The 20,696-nt window shown below is 50.6% G+C and overlaps 2 protein-coding genes and 1 long non-coding RNA gene across 3 annotated transcripts in view; 1 reads left to right on the forward strand and 2 right to left on the reverse strand.

Annotated features, from left to right (window-relative positions):
• The window catches only part of LOC135404849 (hydrocephalus-inducing protein-like), a 102,782-nt gene that overhangs the window by 33,484 nt on the left and 48,602 nt on the right, over positions 1 to 20,696 (forward strand). The window lies entirely within an intron of this gene.
• On the reverse strand, positions 1,160 to 5,700 carry LOC135406147 (uncharacterized). The gene is made up of 6 exons (XR_010426166.1): positions 4,853 to 5,700; positions 3,807 to 3,877; positions 3,105 to 3,613; positions 2,519 to 3,019; positions 2,282 to 2,419; positions 1,160 to 2,129 (listed from the first exon to the last, which is right to left on the reverse strand). It is a non-coding gene; the product is annotated as an uncharacterized LOC135406147 (long non-coding RNA).
• Positions 12,766 to 20,691, reverse strand: LOC135406303 (hydrocephalus-inducing protein-like). Its single transcript, XM_064640720.1, has 11 exons — positions 20,508 to 20,691; positions 18,729 to 18,888; positions 18,461 to 18,633; positions 18,101 to 18,299; positions 17,310 to 17,468; positions 16,929 to 17,162; positions 16,366 to 16,587; positions 15,060 to 15,364; positions 14,761 to 14,873; positions 13,891 to 14,173; positions 12,766 to 13,061 (listed from the first exon to the last, which is right to left on the reverse strand). Exons 2-11 carry the CDS (start codon positions 18,825 to 18,827, stop codon positions 12,899 to 12,901), a joined length of 1,950 nt encoding a protein of 649 aa, XP_064496790.1. The 5' UTR covers positions 18,828 to 18,888; positions 20,508 to 20,691; the 3' UTR covers positions 12,766 to 12,898.

The following is a 20,696-nucleotide window of genomic DNA, read 5'->3' on the forward strand; positions in this document are numbered from 1 at the left end:
TCAGCCTGCTCCCAGTCAGTCCCAGTATTATCCCAGTCACTCTTGGTCTCTCCCAGTATATCCCACTTGCCCCCAGTGTGGTTCCACTCACTCCCCGTTGCTCCCAGTAGCTTCCAGCATGATCCCAGTTGCTCCCAGCCACTCCCAGTCACCCCCAGTGGGGTCCTAGTCGCTCCCAGTATGATCCCAGTCACCTCCAGCGTGATCCTGCTTATTCCCAGTATACCCCAGTTGCGCCAACATGGTCCCAGCTGCCCTCAGAACGATCCCAGTCACTCCCAGTATGACCCCAGCCGCCTTCTCTGTGGGCCCAGTTGCTCCCAATAGGATCCCAGTTGTGCCCAGCATGGTCCCAGTTGCTCCCAATGGCTCCCAGTGGGATCTCAGTAGCTCCCAGTTGCCCCAAGCGTAGAACCACTTGCTGCCAGTATGATCCTAGTCTGATCCCAGTATGATCCCAGTACATATGATCCCGCTGGATCCAGTCTGGGTCTCGGTGTATCCCGGTGTCCCCCCTGTCCCCCCACCCCGGTGTCACCCCCTTTTCTCTCCCCACAGAGCTCCTGAGCCGGTGGCGGCCGCAGCCCCTCCCCAGAGCCTCGGGCCCAGCCTGGACCCCCCCCGTCCCTGTGAGGATTTCGGGGGGTCGTGTGTCCCCCCTCCCCTGCTGTCACTCTGCCTCCGCCCGGCTGCTCCCAGTGATCCCAGTAAAGCTTCCAGTTCTCCCCAGTCCCGGTTATTAATATTTATATATATTAGTATATGTTTTTATATATTTATATATAATATCTTGATATATTATATATCAATAATATATAAATATATAAAATATATATAAAATAAATAAATATTCAAATACATAAACAACATATACATTTATATAAAAATATATGTTTTATATATCAATATATAAATATATTGATATATAATATATATCAATAATATATGTAAATATATAAAATGTATATAAAACATATAAAATAAACATTTAAATACATAAATAATGTCTAAAAATTAATATATAAATGTCTTTATATACTTATATATAATATATTGATATACAATTTATTTCAATAATATATATACAAATGTATAATACAAGTAAATAAATAAAATATGTACATTCATTACACAACAGCAAAAACATTACATGTTGTCAGGTCAGACACTGAGCAGATGGGTGCTTGTTATCTACACAGTTATCAACTTTTAAGAAAGGTGTTATTATCTAGTTAACTAAACCAAGTCCCTTCACTAGAAATTTTAGACAAGGTAAAAGGGAGAACGATTTGAGGTACATAAAAAGAAAACAGCCTGAGGTCAACACAACCTAGAGAGAGAAAAGAAAAAGAAATCGTAAAACTTAATTGGGCCCCTGTAAAGACATAAAACAAGTTACCTCCCTTTTACCTTGTCTAAGGTTTATAGTGAAGGGACTTGGTTTAGTTAACTAGATAATGACACCCAGTCCCTCCCAGTCCCTCCCAGTGGCTCCTGTTGCATTGACCAGTCCCGTTGGCTGGCGGGACTGGTTTCGCTGTTGGGAGGGCAGAACTGGTGGGCACAGAAACCATTTATCCGGAGTTTTTCCGCACAAGATGTCCGGGTCAGCCTCTGGTTGCTGACACAGCACGCATGCTGGAGGGAGAGAGACAGTGGCCCCGGGCATGGCACCTGTGCTGCCCACCCTGACAGCCCCTCTGCCAGGCTGCGGGAGGGGCACTTTGCTCTCACCTGGCTCCCTGTCTTCGGGGGCTTCCTGCCTGTCTTCGGGGGCTTGGTCCTCTCTCTGTTCAGGGGCTTCCTGTCTCTCTTCGGGGGCTTGCTCCCTTTCTTCGGGGGCTTGCCATGGTGATGTCAGCAGGGCGTCTGTCCTCGGAACACCGAGGTCTCTTCCAAGGTGCTCCTCCACTGGTTCCGAGGCAGGAAACACTGACACGACCCCGATGTTACCTGACTGTCAGGGCTGGAGCTGCTCGTCTCCTGGGAGGGGGATTCCAGAGTCTCCTCCGATGTTGCCTGTTGGTTGCTATGGAGTTTGCTCGTACTGGGGGTGATGGTCTCGTATTCTGTCAAGTCGTCAGAAGACTCCCTCATGAGAGCAACATGCTCTGGGTCTTAACTGGAGGCTGTAAGGGGAAGCAGGAGGGACAAGATCATTCCAGACCTGGGACAAGATAGGTCAGAGAGGTGCCCCCAGCCCTCCTGGAGCAGACAAGCTCAGCCAAGCCCACCCTGGACACCCACTGCCAGGCCCAGGGGCACCAGCTGCCAGGATCACCAGGGTGCTTTGCCTTTTACCTGTGCCCGGGAGTGCACAGCCATCACATTCCCATCTGGTTCTGCTGTCCCCAGGCCAGAGCAGTGTCTGTGGGTGCCCTCGGCAGCACAGGAGGAGCACAGGAGCAGTTCCCAGGGCCTGGGGAAGCAAAGGAGTTCATGGAGGTGCTGAGCTCTTCTCCTGGGTCCTTCTGCTTCAAGCCCTGCAGAGCCCTGGGGTGCAGCTTTGGCAACTTACCCCTCCTCCTCTGCCTCCTGCCTGCCTCCTGGACAAAGGCACTCACTGGCATCCCAGTGCCTGTGTCTCTCTTCTAGCTCGGCCAATGCATTAAAGCCCTCCCATGATGGTGGCCTGATGGGAAAAGAAAACTGATGAGCTCCCTCTGTCCTGGAATCGGGCAGGTGCAGGGTGTCCCTGCCTTCCCCCTGTGCCATCACAGCAGGGGATGGTGGCCCCACTCTGGCCACAGATGCAGCAGCTCTGGAAAGAGCAGAGCAGCCCCATCAGCAGCACCCTCAGGGCCTCCTCCTTGTGCCAGAGCTGGTTGGAAGGGCTGGGCTTTCTTGCTTGGGGTCTGGGCTGAGCTCCAGCAAACCTCGCCTGGCCCAAATCTCCCTGCTCTTGTCAGGCTCTCACCTGCTGTGCTGCCCAGGAGACTGTATGTGGGATCTCCCTTGCACCAATATTCCAGTCTTCTAGTCGCTGAACCGGGATGTCAGGAGAGTTGCTGACAAAAAACTGCAGGAAAAGGACACTCACTGATGAGGAGAGAGTGGCAGGGACTGCCTGTCAAAAAGTGGAGGGAGCCTGCAGAGCAACTCACCAGGCAGAGCTTGTGGACACAGAGCCCAAATACGAAACTTTTTTGCCCGCAGATGTCCGGGTCAGGCTCTGATGGCTGGCACAGCAGGCATGCTGGAGGGAGAGAGACAGTGGCCCCGGGCATGGCACCTGTGCTGCCCACCCTGACAGCCCCTCTGCCAGGCTGCGGGAGGGGCACTTTGCTCTCACCTGGCTCCCTCCCTTCCGGGCCTCCTCTTGCCTGTCTGCCACGGTGAGTCAGGGAGTCTCTGTCCTTGGAACACCGAGGTGTGCTCCAGGTGCTCCTCCACTGGTTCCAAGGCAGAAGTTAGAGGAGTTTGCAGCACAGGCCAAAGCCCTGAGGCGTAGAGCCCCTGACTCGCTGCTCAGCCCTGCGGGAGCCCGGGCTCTCTCTGCCGTCTCCTCCTGGCGTCTGGTTGAGGAACACCTAACCAGGCAGGCTGGGGAAACTCAAATTTAGACAGAAGGAGCACAGAAACTTGACATTATTTGAAGACAGTCTACCTGCATCTGCAAAAAAAAAAAAAAAAAAAAAAAAAAAAAATCTTTCTAAAAGTCCAGATATTTTACAAAATATATCCCCCCTCCACATAAAAAATCAGATTTCTTTTCTTCCCATCTGCACAGTAGCAAAAAGGCAAATTTCAAGATAAAAAAATAACAAGGAAATGAACATACTACCACAAGTTACAGCCACTCTTACCTGAGAAAATAACTCATGAACGTTTCCTCTGAAGCCACTCAGACAATAAGGAATTGTTCATGGCATTCTACCTGAAAAAAAAAAAAAAAAAAGATGGAAATTTTCAACATTTTGCTTTAGAAAAGCAGAACAAGTCACAGGCCTGAAATGTATTGATCTTTAGGTAATTATTAAGTCAAGAAAACTTATGACAGCAGTAACTGTATCTTTACAACTCAACTCTAAAAATAAAAGGACATTCTTGGCTGAAATAAAACACATTGGAGATGACAGTGACTGACACACAACACACACGACCTGTGCTTCTCATGACTAACAGCAATCTGCTCTTCTGTCTTCCATTACTTTAATTTTGAAAGACTTAGAGATCAAATGCAAATTTAACCGTTTTTATTGAGTAACTTATCACCCAATACCCCTCACCCCTTGTGCTTTTTTTTCCCATTAAAGTCTTTAGAACCAAGCTATGCAAAATTAAATAAAACCTTTAGGGACAGCAAAGTTATTTCAAAATGGCTTCTGTCATCAGCTTCTCTGAATTGTAAGTCCTACCTTGCTTGATCTTCCCCAAAAATGCATCTTTTTGCCCTTTAGAAAACAGTTTTAAAGCTTTCAGCTTCTTTAACCTTTCATCAGATCCCAAACCAGGGTCTTTAACAAAAGGAACACTATATTTGCACTACTTCCAGCCAACTTTTCTTGCCTTTTGTGAAGGCAAAAATGTTATTTTATTTTACAGCAGTTATATTTATCAGCCCCACTACTTCATACTTAAGAAGAAGTCTGGAATCAGTCAGTAAAGACACAATTTTAAAAAACATTCCTTGCTAAATTAAAAGGTATCCAAATATAAATTCCAATTCCTACACCTTGAATATAAAAAAGCAGAACTGTTAAACAAAACACACTAAGAATTAAGAGGAATTAATTTTTTGAGACAATTACTTGCTATTTTATTTTCAGTTGTTAAAAGAAACCACTCAAAGCTATCGAAAAAAAAAATCCCATAACATCTTTAAGAAAAGAGAAATCCAGCAGACACCCACCTACAGCCAGAACTTTCTTTAGGGCACAGTGTGTATGCCAGAACCTGTTCTATACTGCAGAACTGTGGCTGGGTTAGAAAACCACCATAATCCAAATCTAAAATAAAGACACGGAACATTTTGCATAAAGGTGGAGATGTCCAGCAGTTGCTAAAACCTGTATTTCTATTTCCAAAAAAGGGCAAACTTATATTGTTGTAATGACAGATTCACATTTGCAGAGGAAGTATTGAATAATCCAGATTTACCTCCAACTGCAATGTTTAAAACATGCACGGAGTTTTATAACCTTGCTCAAGTGTACACCATAGAAATCCAACAAATATGGCTAAACACAACCTCCAACTAAAACTAAAGTTCTTAATATTTACCTGTTCCTCTATCACAGTGACTTTTTGTGATATATAAATAATCGTGATTCGTGAAACAAATGGGTGATTACATCAAAATAAAACAAACAGATTGTAAAACTTAATTACACCCCCATAAAGAAATAAAACAGACCCTCACAAAGTCAAGAGGCCTAAAACCTCCTTACTATCCTAAGAATAAAATATAGTAGAACTTTAAATCTTTAGGCGCCTGTTCATCCAAGAATGCATGAATTATGACGGTTGTAGAGATAACCCTTTAGCTTTAGCTGTAAGAAAACCCATCTATTAAATACTTAGCAAAAACCTGCAGAATGTCTATGTCTAGGATATAATTAATATGCATGAAGTAGCTAAGGGAAATACTAAATGTACCCTGTAGTAGGGGTGTGCAGATTTGGGAAACTGGTCCCATTTCTGTCACCCAGCCGGCTGCTGCTTTTACCAGATAATAAACTATTATTCGAAACTTATAGAAACTCAAGACTTTTCATACATTCACAATTCCAATTTTGCCCTTACATTGGTAATTGCTGAATGCCAGCTAACACATAACAAACGTCAGGCGTTCCATTTAAACTTGCATTTTTAGAAAGTCTTGCAAAAGGTGTTCTACAACTTCTAAAATTATTAGGCACCGAAAAGAAGATAAAAAATGCTCCAGAAAGAGAAATGACTGTGAGGTCTCTGAAAAACGCATAAACTGAACACTAAAAACAAACCTGACACCCAAGAAACGTTTTTAAAAGCTTTCCACGTAACACACAAACTCATCCGTTTTATTATCCTGTAACTCATATTTAAGTACCTACCTTTGCTTCCCGTAGTGCCCCCCCTGTGCCCGGGGCCGCACCGGGGACCCAAAACCCGCCGCTGCCCCCTCGGTGCTGCATCGGGGCCGGGCCGGGCGGCCCCCGCGGGTGCTGCAGGGCCGGGACGGCAGCGCCGCAGCCGCCGAGGGGCACCGGGGCTCCCCCGGTCCCGCCGCTCCCCCTCACCCCCCACGGGCAGGACACGGCCGGGGGTCCCCGACAGTTCCCGCGGGTCCCCTCAGCGAGCGGCGAGGGGTGGGAGGGGGGGCCGGCAGAGGCAGCGCCCCCTTCCCCTCCCGGCTCCGAGAACATTTTGTTTTCCCTCCCCAGGACAAAGGACAAGGAGGAGCGCGGCACTCACCTGGCGAAGAGCAGCCCGCTGGCCGGCACCGGGGGCCCCGAGGACGGGGCGCTGCTCCGATGCTCGCTCTTCCCGCGGCCAAGAGCGGCCCCGCGCCCGCCCGGCGAGGGAGCGGCGCGGGCAGCGCTCGCAGTCCCGGCGCCATTGCTGCCCGCCCGTCCCAGCCGCTCTCGGCAGCCCCGCTCGCCGCCCTCCGCAGCCCCAGAGCCCCCGGCCCTCGAGCGCGGCACCCGGGGCGCCAGCCGGGTGTCCCCCGAGCGCGCCCGGGAGCCGTGCGGGAGCTGCCGCTGCTCCCCGGCCATCCTGTGCCGTGTGTGTGAGGGAGCGCCGCCATCTCGGCTCCTTCCTCCCCGCCCCCCGCACAACATGGCCGCCCGCTCGCTCCTCCCATTGGCCTCGGGAACGGGATGGATTCACTGCAATCGAACGAGATGAATCGCAGCTACTCCAGAAGGAAAAGAAAAACAGCCCAGGCCTTCAAAGCCACAAGTATAGAACGGAGATTTTTATACAAACATGTATTTTTTTAATTTTTATAGATAGTCTGACAAAGCCCTGAATCCCCCCGTTGTAATGCACCATATATATAAAAGACCCCTTATATTACTAACTCAAAACAAACTTCTTCATATTTGTCAATACTCGTTTGATATGGGGTCCAATCAATTTTTGCTGTAGTGATTCACCACACGCTTGGATTAGAATGTCACCTGAACAGAAATAGCTCCTGAGTCAGGCTCATGTTTCCTATGAGCTTTTATATTTTCTGCCTGCAGTCAATTCACTACAAACTGGCTCCTGACAGAGCTTTACCCAGCTGGGAGAGCTCATCAGCCCAGGGACTAGAGCAGCTCTGGACACGCTGGCCTCCTAAACTCCAGAATCAGCAGCTTTAAGCATTGCAGGAAAGAGATTTACATGCTGAAACAAATACTCTCTCTGACCAAGCCATTAACAGTGACAATCTTGTCTCAGCTTAAAACCATTCACAGCTCACTTTTTTTTTAATATTTAGTCACAGATTAGTGTTAGACAGTGAGCTGGGAGAAAATGTGAGCAGTCCAAGAAAATAGTGTTTAATAATAATAATGCCTCTAAAAAGAAGCTATCACCTCTCTCTACAAATGTGTCTTGGATTAAGGTCTAGAAACATTGAATTTAATGACAAAAGCTGAGATTTTGATCTCTCCTTGTTACTCCAAACACATGGGTCTGAAGTTACACACCTGTGCCTTTAATTCAGCACTGAGTAATTACATTTAGGTCGGTGGAATCACTCCAGGTTTTTCTTGGTGTGCCTAAACTGAATGTTGTCCTAAGGATTTGGAAGCATATGAAGTGAATTTAGGAATGAACATGTATGTCAGTAGTTGCAAAATGCAACTGAAATGAACTGTCCCAGTCTGTAGAAGGAAAGCAGAGGTCTAAATTTCAAGAGTAAAAGCAAGCACGTAGCTTTGCACATGTAGGTATAATTGCATCAGCATTCCCTGTATTTTCCCCAACACTACTTCTTCTTTCCTATTTTTAATAATAATGGCAAAAGGAATAATATAAATTTAGGTTGTCTTGGGTACTTCACCTTTTACTCATCTCCTTCAGGAAAACTTTAAAACCTTTCCATAAAACAGAATATTGGCTATGAAGAGACCAAATGTTAGACTCAAGTGAAAGGCAATAGGTCAAAATAAAATGCATTTAACTGAGAAACTGTCTCAAATTTTCTTGTAATGTGCCACATGCTACTGGTACTGCACAGTGCATTTGAATACTCTAACGTAGTGTGGGAGACAAAGGAAACCAGAGAACACTTTGGGGTGCAAAAATGCATGGGAGACATAAGTTTCTGTGTGTAGGAGCAGTCAAATGCTTGAATAATTTTGAATCAGAACATGCACAGAAATGAAACACTGTAACTTTAATAAATGGCCCTTTTTTTTTTTCCCTTTAACTCCAATTATTAGGATATTGTGCTCCAGGCAGCACATCAGGTGCTGATAATGAACATTCAGAGACAGGACTTTTGCTGCGCGAATGAAAAGTGTTCTGCTCAAAAGATTAATAAAGGACTATCTTCTTGTGTATACATATATATACACACACACTGAACAGAATGAAAATTGGAACCAAAAATGAAGCTGAAGTCGACTCAACTCTTGGTCATAAAGAGGAATTAAGTTTAGGAGAAAACATAACCTGATTAGGAGGTTATGAAAGGCACATTAGTATGTGCTGGAAAAGTAATTTTTATATATGAAAACTATTTTATGCTTTATATTCTCTGTATAATACACAGTCTTACACAAACAAACCAAGGATGGGCATGAAGTTCACACTAAAGCTCTGTACTATATTTATTGCTCTCTGTGATCAGTGCTGCAGTCAGGTTACATTTGACCTGCAGGTGTAATGGAACCTCAGCAGAGTACAAGAGGGCAATCAAGAAAATAATGATCTTGGGGTAGCAAAGAGGTTTCTCTACATTGCTTTTCTGACATGAAGAAATCACTGTCTCAGAAAAGTCTTTGCAGGTGACAGGCTTGAAAAGGAAACACCCTCACAGCCAGAGCGAGGAGATCAGAAACCTTGCAAAATTCAGCTGCAGCCAATGTGGAGGAATCTGACTTAGTCTTGGTTTTAAATATGACTAATACTCCTCTTCCTTTAGCAGATGCACTAATTCATTTCTATAACCTGCAGCCTCCCCCAAAGTGCAGAAACTCCACAAGTGAAATTTGTTGAAGCTGAACATCAGATCAAAAGCTTCAGGCCTCCTACAGCACGATTTCATCAGCTCTGCCTCCTCAAGAAGTCAGGAAAAAACAGTACAGCTGCATGAAAAATAAATGAGCAGCTTTTTCTGACTCTGGAACCAGAAAATAATGACATGAAACCCAAATCCAATGCAGCACTATCCCTTGTCTTTCCAAATGCCAGCATTAATTCTCTCTCTCACAGCTCCCAGAGACTTGTTAAACAAAGGAGCCCCATAATGTACTTTGCAAGTGAAAGGTCCCGGAGTGGAAGAAGTCAACTCCAACACAGAAGGCCCTTAACAGAAATGCTGCAGCTCGCTCCAGGAGTTTTGCACCGAAGGGCATCTGCCTGACCTCGCTCCTGCCACAATCCCTGTTTTCTCCTTGCATCAAACAAACAGTTCTGCAGCATTAGCAATAGGCTGGGCTTTTAGATCAAAACTAGTGTCTCAAAACCTGGAAGTCAAGTCGGCCCATGCAAGTCACAAAGGGCTGGTTTGGTGTGTGCACAGACCAGTCAGGCATCTTTTTATACCAGAAACAAATTCTCTATTTAACACAAGCCTGATGAGCTGCATTTCCCCTGCACACCTGGGCCATGCCCCGGATGCTGAGTGCTCAGCCAGGATGTCATCCTGATTATCCTCCCTATGCCCCTGGGGGCATTTTTGGAGCCAATTTACACCTCTAATATTTTTTGTCTCCTGGAGAGAGAACTGATTCTGCTTGCACATTGTAATCCTTTCAGAAGAACTTTTCCCTTTTCCCCCTAGTTTTCCTCACTTGTTGTTAATACTTTTTTCCTCTTAAGTTTAAAAATTAAAACCTTTGCTCTGAAAGAGAGCGAAGGAAGAATGAAGAAGCTTCAAACCAAGGAGAAAAACCTTAAAATCCGAATTTCTGTGAACAGCAGAACAAGTCTCCTCCCGCTGCATTAATGCCACCTCACGAAACGGCGATGGCCTCTGCAGGCAGCTGCCTAAAAACACCCACGGCTCCTCGGGAACACAGACATGCTATTGTTATATTTTTTTTCCCCCTAAAGATTTAATTTTTCACTCTTTACATTCAGCCCCTCGGTGACTCCCGAGAGCCCTCTGCAAAGCCATAAACTGACTTTTGGAGGAGCTTTTGGACACCCCCGAGATCCTCCCCCGCGCTGCCGTGGGGCCCGTGGGTGTGTGAGGGGTTGAGGGGTCGAGCGCCTGGACACCGATAAATAAACATCAGCAGGCGGGGACACGGGCCCGCCCCCGCCGCGCTGCGCAAACGGCGCAGGGATACGCAAACGGCGTAAGGCGGCGCCGCGGGCGGCAATGGAGTGGCGCTACGCAAACTGCGTAACGGGGGCCGGCAATGCCCGCGTCGCTACGCAAACAGCGTAAAGAGGGCGCCGATAATGGCAATAAGGGAGTTAAGTCAGTTGCGTAAAGATACGCAAATGGCGCAAGAACCCTGCCCTCAGCGCTACGCAAATGACGGGAGGGCCACGGTGGCTTCCTAAGGGCTCGCGGACCTTTCCCACTTCATCCCAGTCCTCTCCAAAGGGCTCCCAGTTTGTCCCAGTCCCTCCCTAAGGGCTCTCAGTTCCCTCCTAAGGGCTCCCAGTCCATCCCAGTCTGCAGGGGGGTCTCTGCACCCCGATGCTCCCCCAGGGGCTGCAGGGGGGTCTCTACACCCCGATGCTCCCCCAGGGGCTGCAGGGGCACAGCTGCCCCACCCTGCTCTGCCCCACGGGCTGCAGGGCCTCAGCCTGGAGCACCTCCTGCCCCTCCTTCTGCGCTGACCTTGGGGTCTACGTTGTTATTCCCATGGTCTCACTTCGCTCTTCCCTGGCTGGAATTCCTTCTTTTTCTTAAATATGTTATCCCAGAGGCGTTGCTGTCACTCCTGACTGGCTCAGCCTTGGCCAGCGGCAGGAATTCCATCCTGGAGCCACTGGCATTGGCTCCATGGGACAGGGGAAGCTTCTGGCAGATTCTAACAGAAGCCACCCCTGTAGCCCCCCCGCTACCAAAACCCAGCCACAGAAACCCACTGCACCCAGTTACTTCCACTTGCCCCAGGATGGTTCCAGTTTCCATCAGGATGATCCCAGTCACTCCCAGTCACTCCCAGTTTATGCCAGTTGCCCCCAGCATGCACCCTGTCACTCCCAGTTACTCCCAGTTGCTTCCAGCATGATCCCAGTTGCTCCAAGGATGTTCCCAGTTGCCTTCCAGCATGGCCCCACTGGCTCCCAGTTCCCCCCTGCATAGTTCCAGTCACTCCCAGTTTGATCCTGGTCACTTACAGTCGCTCCCGCTATGATTCCAGTATGGTGCTGAATCCCAGTTGCCTCCAAGGTGGTCCCAGTTGCTCCCAGCCACCCCCAGGATGGCTCCTTTCACTCTCAGGGACTCCCCATCTGAGTCCAGTCTGGCCCCAGTCACTCCCAGTCACTCCCTGGAGGATGCCATTTGCCCTCCGCATGGTCCCAGTTGCTCCCAGTATGATCCCAGTATGAGTCCAGTCACCCCCAGTATGATCCCAGTAACTTCCAGACACGTCCAGTAGGAAGCCAGTTTGATCCCACTCATCCCCAGTATGGCTGCAGTCCCTCTCACACACTCCCAGTATTATTGCAGTCACTCCCAGTATGACCCCAGTAGGACCCCAGTAGGGGCCCAACTGCTCCCAGTAGGATCCCAGTTGCCCCCATCATGGTTCCAGTTGCTCCCCTTCACCCCTGCTATGGTTCCAGTCACTCCCAGAATGATCTCAGTCACTCCCAGCCTCTCCTCACACCACTTGTGCTCCACTCCCTTCCCCAGCCTCGCTGCTCTTCTCTGCTCCTGCTCCAGCCCCTCCAGGGCCTTCCTCAACTCAGGGGCCCAGAGCTGGACACAGCACTCCAGGGGTGGCCTCACCAGCGCTCACTCCAGCCCAACAATCCCTTCCCTGCTCCTGCTGCCACACTCTTCCTCAGCCAGGCCACCATCCAGTGGCCCTCTTGGCCACCTGGCCACACTCTGCCTCCTCTTCAGCTTCCTGTCCATCCCCACTCCCAGCTCCCTTTCTGCCTGCCTGCTCTCCAGCCACTCTGGCCCCAGCCCGGGGGGCTGACGGGGCTTCTTGTGGCCAAAGGGCAGGACCCGGCCCTTGGCCTGCTTGACCCTCATCCCCTTGCAATCAGCCCATGGATCCAGCTTGGCCAGGTCCCTCTGCAGAGCCCTCCTGCCTTCCAGCACATCAGCACACCCCCAGCTTGGTGTCAGCTGCACATTTGCTGATGGAATGCCTGGTTCTGCAGCAGCTGCAGATGCTCACCCCAGCCTTTAGCCAAGCAACTGGAGTTCTTGGTACAGTCAGTGCTGCTCCCACATTAGTCGTGCAGAGTTCCTGGTGTGACCAAAGGGACACTTCACTACCCCACCCATGACACAAAGGCCGAGGAATGGGAATTCCTAAGAGAGCAGAGCAGCCTGTGGAGCAATGGGGGTGATGTCTGATCACAGCTGCTTTCCTGGAGATGGCTGAGCCCCAGCTCCCAACCAAGCACCACACAGACACCTGCTCACTCCCCTCCCGGGGAGGTGGGAGAGAACTGGAAGAGTAACAGTGAGAAAAGTCGTGCGTTGAGACACAGTTTATTAGGTAGTACACAGATGAGGTAGAGATGGGTGTTGGGGCTTGAAGAGTAGCTGGGGAGGTCTCTGCTGAAGGCTGGGAAACCACGAGCAGGAGAAGCCATGACACAAATGGTGTCACTCTAGTTTTGCTGACCGCTGCACCTTCTTCTTGGGTTTGCTGCTCTGGGTTTCACCTTTTTGCAGTGATGTAGAGCATTTCAGATCAGCCTTCAGCAAACAGCCTTTCCCCATCACAAACACCCGTGGGCTCTTCTGAGATGGCTTCAGGTTAAGAAGTCTAGGAAGAAAGGGACTGGTATTAGCCAGATGAACATTTCCAGCCAGCCAGCCGCTCGCCTGTCTCCTCACAGAGCACACAGTGTCACATCCTCTCTCCAGGCAAGCAGCGAGCAGCAAATGAAACAGAACTGCACTGCCTGCCATGGAGGCAGCAGAGGTGGAAGGGCAGAATCACAACCAGTTATGGGCCTGGGGACCAACTGCAGCACACGGGGTTCCAGGTGGAGAAGGAGGTTGTGCTTGCCCCATAAGGAAGCATAGCTAGGGACTGGCTGGCCCCTTGACAGCCGTTCTGGATCTCCCATTCCAGATTTTGCAGCTCTGCAGGAGCTTAGTGTTTCATACAGTGTCTTTTCCCATTGTCTCCACACAGATCCACAGACATCTCCACAGACATCTGGCCTTGGCCAGATGATCATCTCTCTGTGCTCCTGTATGCTGTGTGTTCCTGCTGCCTCTCTGGGGCTGGCTGTCCCCAGGGCTGCACGCTCACCCACCCCAGTCAGAGGGACTGAAGGGAGGGTGTCAGAGGATGGAGCAGGCTCTGCTTGGTGCTGCCCATCAACAGGACAAGAGGCAATGGGCAGAACCTGATGCAAAACACCTTCCACCTGAACATGGGGAAGAACTTCTTTCCTGTGCAGGTGACAGGTTGTCCAGAGAGGGTGTGGAGTCTCCCTCACTGCAGGTATTCCAGAACCCTCTGGACACAATCCTGTGCCATGTGCTCTGGGATGACCCTGCTTGAGCAGGGAGGGTGCACCCAATGGCCCATCCTGTGATACCCACCAGGAGCATGGATTGGAAAGCACATGGACATTTCCTACCTGCACAGTATTTCGGCCTTAAATTCCCCCACACGCGTCGGGAAGAATTTCACACGGAAAATCTGATTCTGGCCAGCAGGGATGGTACCGCAGTGGGGCTCGATGGAGAACAGTGGTGGGTACTTGACGGGAGTTGGAGAGAATTCCAGGGAGGAGCTAAGGTGCAGACTTGGCTGGGGCTGAGTTGGCTGGGGCTGAGTTGACTCGAGCGGCAATGCCTGCTGCACCAGCCTTGCACGATTCCTTTCCCAGAGATCCTCAGCAGTAGAGGACAAGAAATCACCTGCAGGAGGGAAGAAGACATCTTTCAAAGACAAAATCCTTTGTTCCCAACAAGTCTGCCTCCTGCTGCAGGTGGATAGAAGAGAGCTGGAATGCACTTGGAGTGCCTCTGGCCAAGTACTTTCAGCAGGAGACAGAGCAGCTGGGAGCAGGGTCTCTGCCTGCAGCACACACTCCCGTGCCGGGGCAGGAGGCTTGGTTTTAGACAGTGACTTTGCATTTGCCCTGGAGTGGGGAACTGCATCCAGACAGCGGCTGCAGGGCAGCTCACTTGTTCCACCCTTGTTCTTCCCAGTCTCAGAGACTTCCCAAAGAGGTGCCCTGATGCCCCCCTTCCCAGTCCTGACCCAGCACATGGCTGTCCCTGGAGCCCAGGTCAGCTCCTGTGCAGAGCACAAGCGGCAGAGCAAGAACAGGAGGGGCTAAAAGGCAGAGAGAGGGTAAGGAGAAAACTCTCCAGCTGCAGCTGGGAAGTGGACAGGGATGAAAAAACAATTAATGTTTTGGGGTGAAGTGGTAGGGTCTTCTCCCCAGGCCCTCAGCTATCAACTGAAATGGCCCAGGCACCACCCAGAGCCAAACACTTACGTGTCTGAGTGGACAAGAACGGCCTCCCAGAACTCTTTGATGGTATTTCCTCCTCCAGATTCTCCTCCCAGCAGTATTTCAGGGCTACATTCCCTGTATTGGACATCCGGAAACTGAAAAACAAGGAGGAGGAGGAATAAAAAGCAAGTACTAAAGTAACACTGTCTGGTGGACTCCTGGTACCACCTTCCCCAGGCAACTCTGCCACGTTCAGAATTGCTACCCTGGGTGGCCCAAACAAAGTATTTCAAAGTCTGGAAGTTTAGGAGGAAAGGGCCAACACGGTGCCCAGCACTCACGTGCTTATCTCTGTCTGGAAGAGCTCAGTCTGCTTCAGTTGAACCTCGACCGTGTCCAGTTTGAACTCGGCGTAGTCAACCCGAGCACTGAGGAAAAGCTCGACCTCGTGGCTGCTCCTCTCCACGATGGTGTGAGGTGGTTCCGGGACTGCCTTGACCACCTGCAGGCAGAGGAGGGAAGAATCACTGAGCAGAGCCCAGAAAGCCAGGCTGAGCAGGGAAACCTTTGGGCCTCCAAACTTGGCCGCATAGAAAGGACATTCAGGTTTCTTTGCCTGGAAAGATGACAAAATTGGACTGGTGTACTACAGTATTGGTTTCTACCCACTGATCAAAGCAGTCACCACCACGGCTATTAATACACCCCTGGGGACTATGGCCAGCTGTCAGTCCCTGTGCTTCAACCCTGTAGAGCCTCTGACCTTTTCCCTGGTCCCCTATAAATCCAGCAGGTCTCAACATTAGGATTAAGTTCCCCTGCTGGAGCCCTGTGGATGGAGAAGCCCAAGACTGACTAGTCCTAGAAAGAACTTTTTCCTTCTTGTCTTAGGAGAAAGTGCTCTCCAGATGGCACATGTGGGGTGGGAGCTGGCTGTGGGCATTTTGGGATGTGAATGATCTCACTGGGAAAGTCTCCAACTGCTGATGCCCTGATGGGGAAGTTGGGTTTACAGGACTCACAATGATTCAGAAACTCAGAAAGAACCTTCACCAAGATAAGTGTGTTTGGCAATAATGACAGAAAAAGCAAGACTTTCTGGAGATGATGCTTCTCCAGACTCCTGCGTACTATCACACAGGGCCTGGGCTGCTCCATAATGAGATATCCCCCACAATACAGAGGCCACAACCAAAATCTCTGGTGTCGGTGTAGGCAGAGCTCAGAGCTCACTGGTGTACGCACAAGAGCACTTGTGCTGCTCTCCCCTTCGGAACAAGAGACAGAATGCAGTGGAATTAACTCCTTGTGGGTGACAAGGCACCAAATCAGATGAAGAGACTGTCAAATGGGATAAAATCAAACGTGACCTCCCACTCAACACGGGCTGCAACACTCGGCTCGTGGCACAGACCGGCAGTTTGCGTGTGGATAAAGGTCTCTTGCCCAAAGGCTTCCCCCTGTGGTGTGAGCCCACCCGCTCACTGCGCATCCGCCTCTCCCCAAAAGGCACTGCTGGTGAACCTCCCGGCTGGAGCCAATGCCCAGGGGAGGCAGGAGCTGCTCTGCCAGCAGCGCTGGTGCTCTGCTGCTGTCGGCAGGTCCTTTTGCAGCAGCTCAGTGAGCTTTTGCTGCTGTGCTTCTTACCCTCCGCTTCAAAGGCCAGCGGGCTCCCAGGAGTCTCTCGGTGGTATCCTCCCACTTCTCAGTGCCCATTCTGTCGTCCCAGTCGCAAACCTCCTCTGGTGGCAGCTGGTATTTGATCTTGTCCACCATACAGTTCACAGAGTGCCTTTTGATGGTGACCGGGACCTTGGATTTCAAGGTCACTCTGATATCCTTGGCACAGCCAGGCTGGAGGTGTCCCACCTAGGGAGAACCAGAGAGTCAAGACCAAACTGGAATCACTGGCAAGGGCAGCACTGACAGCAAAAGGGACTGATATGGCAAGCAGCTGTGCTGGGAATCAGCACCTCAGTAAGGATTTATGTGAGATTTGACAGAGCAAAATATGAACAGAAGGTGCCACCTCCCAGAACGCGGAGCCTTTTCTGCTGGGCTGACAGCCCTGCCTCAGCAAAGACAGGGATTGCATCTCCTGCATGGCACTGGAACGGGCTCTCACTGGTATGTGGTGACTCCCTGCCAGCTCCCAGGAACACCAGGAAAGGGCCTGAGCCACTGAGAAAGGCAGGGCTGTCCCAGCTCACCTTGGGGGAGAACTGGAACGGGGCATCTGCCAGCAGCCACTCAAACCGCATCACCTCCTCCTTGCTGCGGTTGGTGACTGTGAAGGTCTTGTCGCAGAGCTCCCCGACTGCACACTCCCCAAACTTTATGTGATTCGCTCTGACAGCTGTGAAGAAGAAGAGCAAGAGACCTGAGCCAACTGCCTGTTCAGATGACTGTTGTTTCAAAGCACCAAATGCAATCTGCACGTGAAGCTGCACATTTCCAAGTTCAGAAGGGAGAGACTCAAGGCTGTTGGTGCCCTGACAGTGCTTTACTTCACGCAGCTTGCAAGGTCTGTGCTTTATGGATCTGTGCCACCCTTGCCTGCTATGCCACCCCCTCCCAAGGGCTTTGGTTGCCCACCTGCCAAGGTAGTAAAATGCACCCGGACTGTGTTGTCTGGGAGGCATCCACTGACCTTCAGGGATGTTGATGCTCAGATTAACATCGTAGACCTCCACAGAGACTTTGATGGTTTCAGCTTGAACAATGCCCAGGATGTTTTCTGTATCTGAAACCTGAGGCAGCAAGAAACAAACACTGCTTAGACCATTCTTTTGGAAGACAGCCTCTAAGTCCTTGTCTCTGCCAGCTGCTTCCCCCACGGCCTCCCTGGCTTGACAAGTGTTTGGAGACTCCCAAGTTTTCTTAACCTGTTCATCTCACAGGCTGCCCCGGCAGGATTCTGCTGCAGTAGGAAACCTTATCAGCCCAATTTTGCACTCCCACAGCAGGGAATGGTGCTGCTAAAGCACCCTTGAGAGGGCCAGGGCTGTAAACACAACCACAAGAAATGCGAGGTGTCCCAGAGCAGGTGGCATTGACAATTAGCGCCCTCCTCGTCAATCACCTCGCATGTTTGCTGAAATGCAGCCTCTAAACCACAGGGAGCAAAATCCCAGAAAGGGTGCAGAGCAAATGCTGGTCTGTACAACCAAACAACAGCCTTCAAGCCTGCACAGCAGCAAGGTGGCTGTGCTACAGGCTCCGGATGCAGAGCCTGGGCACCCGGGCAACCCAGGACAGAGGCAGAAGTTGGGGCCACAGCACCCCCGTGTCTGTCAGGTGCAGCTCTCCCTGACTCTGTCCCTAAGAGCACATGGCTGCTTGCTCTGCCCTGCTCTGCCAGGCAGGCCCAAGCCCCTCTCACCTCTAGTCGGATCATCTTATTTGTGATGCCAATCTTCTCGGCCTTGAAATCCAGCTTCACTTCAAAGTCTGTGCGGGGCCCAACGATGCCCCTGCCTTGCGATGCAGAGAACTCATCTCCAAGGTCGTCCAGCCCACTCAGATGCCATGCCATGGGCAGTGGGCTGTCATTTCTCAGGACCAGGGTCTGGGTGTCAGTCCTGCAGAGACAGGAAGACACTCAGCGTCAGTGCTGGGTGGTCACACCAGCCTGGCCACTGAATGCGGCTCAAAGCAGCTCCATCTGAGCCTCTGGAACCAGAGTCAAACCTCTTCTCTTTGTCACGAGCCTTGGAGTGCCCTCAGCCGTGGGATGACTGACCTGTGCAGAAGTATCTTGTTGAAATGCAGCTCCTGGGGGCTGACCCTCAGCTTCACTTGCACCCCTTGGCAGCACAGTCGGAAGACCGCTGGCTCTGGGTTGTCCTTGATCCAGCAGACGAGACTGTCTTCCAGGAGGCCAGCAGAAGTCGGGTACGCCCAAACACTCAGCTTCTGAACCCGTCCCCACAAACAGAAATACAAAGAGCCCTCTGTGAGCAGGAGGAACGGCACTTCTGCGGTGCCTGCCCTACCTGCTCACCTCCTACCTTCTTCTCTTTGGGCTGCAGCCTCATGCTGGGAGGGTCCAAAAGGAACGTCTCTCCTTTGCTGTCGTTCTCAAAGGAGAAATGCACCTCTGCCTCCATGGGGGAGTCGTTGAGGATGGTTAACTTTTCGCTGTTGCCGGGGCAGTTCTGTGCCTTGTACCTGTCCAGAGAAGGGGAAAAGGCTGCAGAGGAGACTGTTGCCCTCACCACACACCGAGGAAAGCACTGTGTGCTGGCAGCAGGAGGTGGCACTGGAAGACCATGGTCTAACAAGCAGGGGAAGAAAAAGGATCCCTGTCAGGGGCACAAGGCACGGTCTGTGTGCTCATCCTTGCCTTGCTTTGACGCTGCCCCTATACCTGGTGCCTGCACCCCAGAAGCGTGACGATGCACAGGCCATTTCATAAGTGTTTCACACAATTTAAATTCAAAAGTGCCTGGAAAAACAACAATACACCAGGCACAAGGGTTCTTTCCCCTTCTTTCTTGGGGTGCCTTCCCTGCAGAGATAGAGAAAGGCTTTGGAAAAGATGTTTGCAAAAGAGTTTTGCTTATCTCTTTTAGAAAAGTCGTCAGACTACTGTGGGTTAGCTCAAAAGTCTGAGGGAAAGAAATCAAAAGCATCAGTTCCCAAGGGGAATGTGAAAGATAACAAATGACCCTTCCCTGAGGTGTGCAATTGAATTTGGAGTGAAAGGGCCAAAGAGGCAAACAGAAATCCCAGACCATCCATCAGCCTGGCCTTCCAGAGCTCCCATGGAGACAAGACCTTAACTTCAAATATTATTAAAAAAATAAAAAGAAGAGTGACATTAAAAACAGAAATATGCCAACAGCTACAATGACAACATTTTTAGGTAGACTTTTTCCAGCACTGTGGATGCAATGGAATCTCAGGAAAACGCAATTCCTGCTGTAGGTTCCCCTCTGACTCACACATATTGGCAGGTCAAATCACAAAATCTCACTATTAGAGATTAATGAAAGGTTTACAAAACCATCTAGAGAATACTTGCTTGTTTGTCTACCTGTCGAGCTCAAAGCACTTGAAAAAGCACCATAAAGTTCATTTCCTAAGGGGTGGAGCTGAGATGTGGAGGGGACACAGGTTGCCCCAAGTCACCTTCGGGCTGGCAGCAGCAGCTCTGGTGGCTCTGGACACCAGGGCACCCACCAGGCTGGCAAAGCAGCTCCTCCAAGGCTCATTTGCCTGTTATCTGCTCACACTCACACATCTGTGCTCCCTCAAGCCCATGTGTCTGCCAGGTCTCTGCCTGGGACTGCCCTGCATTGTGCCACTGGGACAGTGTGTCTGCAAGTGTGTCCAGGAGAGCACAAGGCCCTGGAGATCCCCTCCCGACATCTCAGTCTGTACAGGCAGCACACAGGGATGCTCACTTGGGAGCAGGGAGCACATACCACTCTCCTGACTTGCCACAAAGCAGCGGTCCAAAGTGGAACTGCTTCATGCTCATGACATATTCCTTCGAGATGATGTCCTCCTTCTCCTTGCTCTTCCTCCAGCGAGGAAACACCAGCCTGGGCAGAGAAAAAATGGGGAATGAGGAGCTCTGAGATGCTGCAAGCAGGAAATCTAGTCAGAAAGCCATCACCCTTCTCGGTGGCTGAGGTACCAGTTCAGCCTCCCAGCTCCCAGCAGAGGAAGGGATGCTGGGTGACTCAGGCAGCACCATCTGCCCCAGCCAGAAGGTCACAAGGGGCAGCCCTGGCTCCCAGGTCGGGGGTGCAGTGTGGGATGCTCCTGTGGCCCAGCCTTACCGTGGGTTCTGGCTGATGCTGGGGTACAGGGCAGTGGCACTGCAGGGCAACTGGTACAGGCGCTTTGAGCCCAGGATCTCAAAGTTCCTCAGCTGGTCAAACTGCCCTGGCACTGTGGGGCTGAAGCGGATCTTCAGTTCCACCTTGCCGTGGGCAGGAACGATCCACCGGAACCTTCTCAGCCTGGCA

Source organism: Pseudopipra pipra, chromosome W (assembly GCF_036250125.1).
Source record: "Pseudopipra pipra isolate bDixPip1 chromosome W, bDixPip1.hap1, whole genome shotgun sequence".
Lineage (NCBI taxonomy): Eukaryota > Metazoa > Chordata > Aves > Passeriformes > Pipridae > Pseudopipra > Pseudopipra pipra.

Bases quoted from the DNA above. Each gene is read 5' to 3' on its own strand.
- LOC135406303 (XM_064640720.1), bottom strand. From the start codon at position 18,827: ATGGAGGCAGAGGTGCATTTCTCCTTTGAGAACGACAGCAAAGGAGAG. The intron at 15,365-16,365 runs GTAAGAAGCACA...CCAATACTGTAG, and splicing joins GCTGGCCTTTGAAGCGGAGG to TACACCAGTCCAATTTTGTC. The intron at 14,874-15,059 runs GTGAGTGCTGGG...CTTGTTTTTCAG, and splicing joins TTCCAGACAGAGATAAGCAC to TTTCCGGATGTCCAATACAG.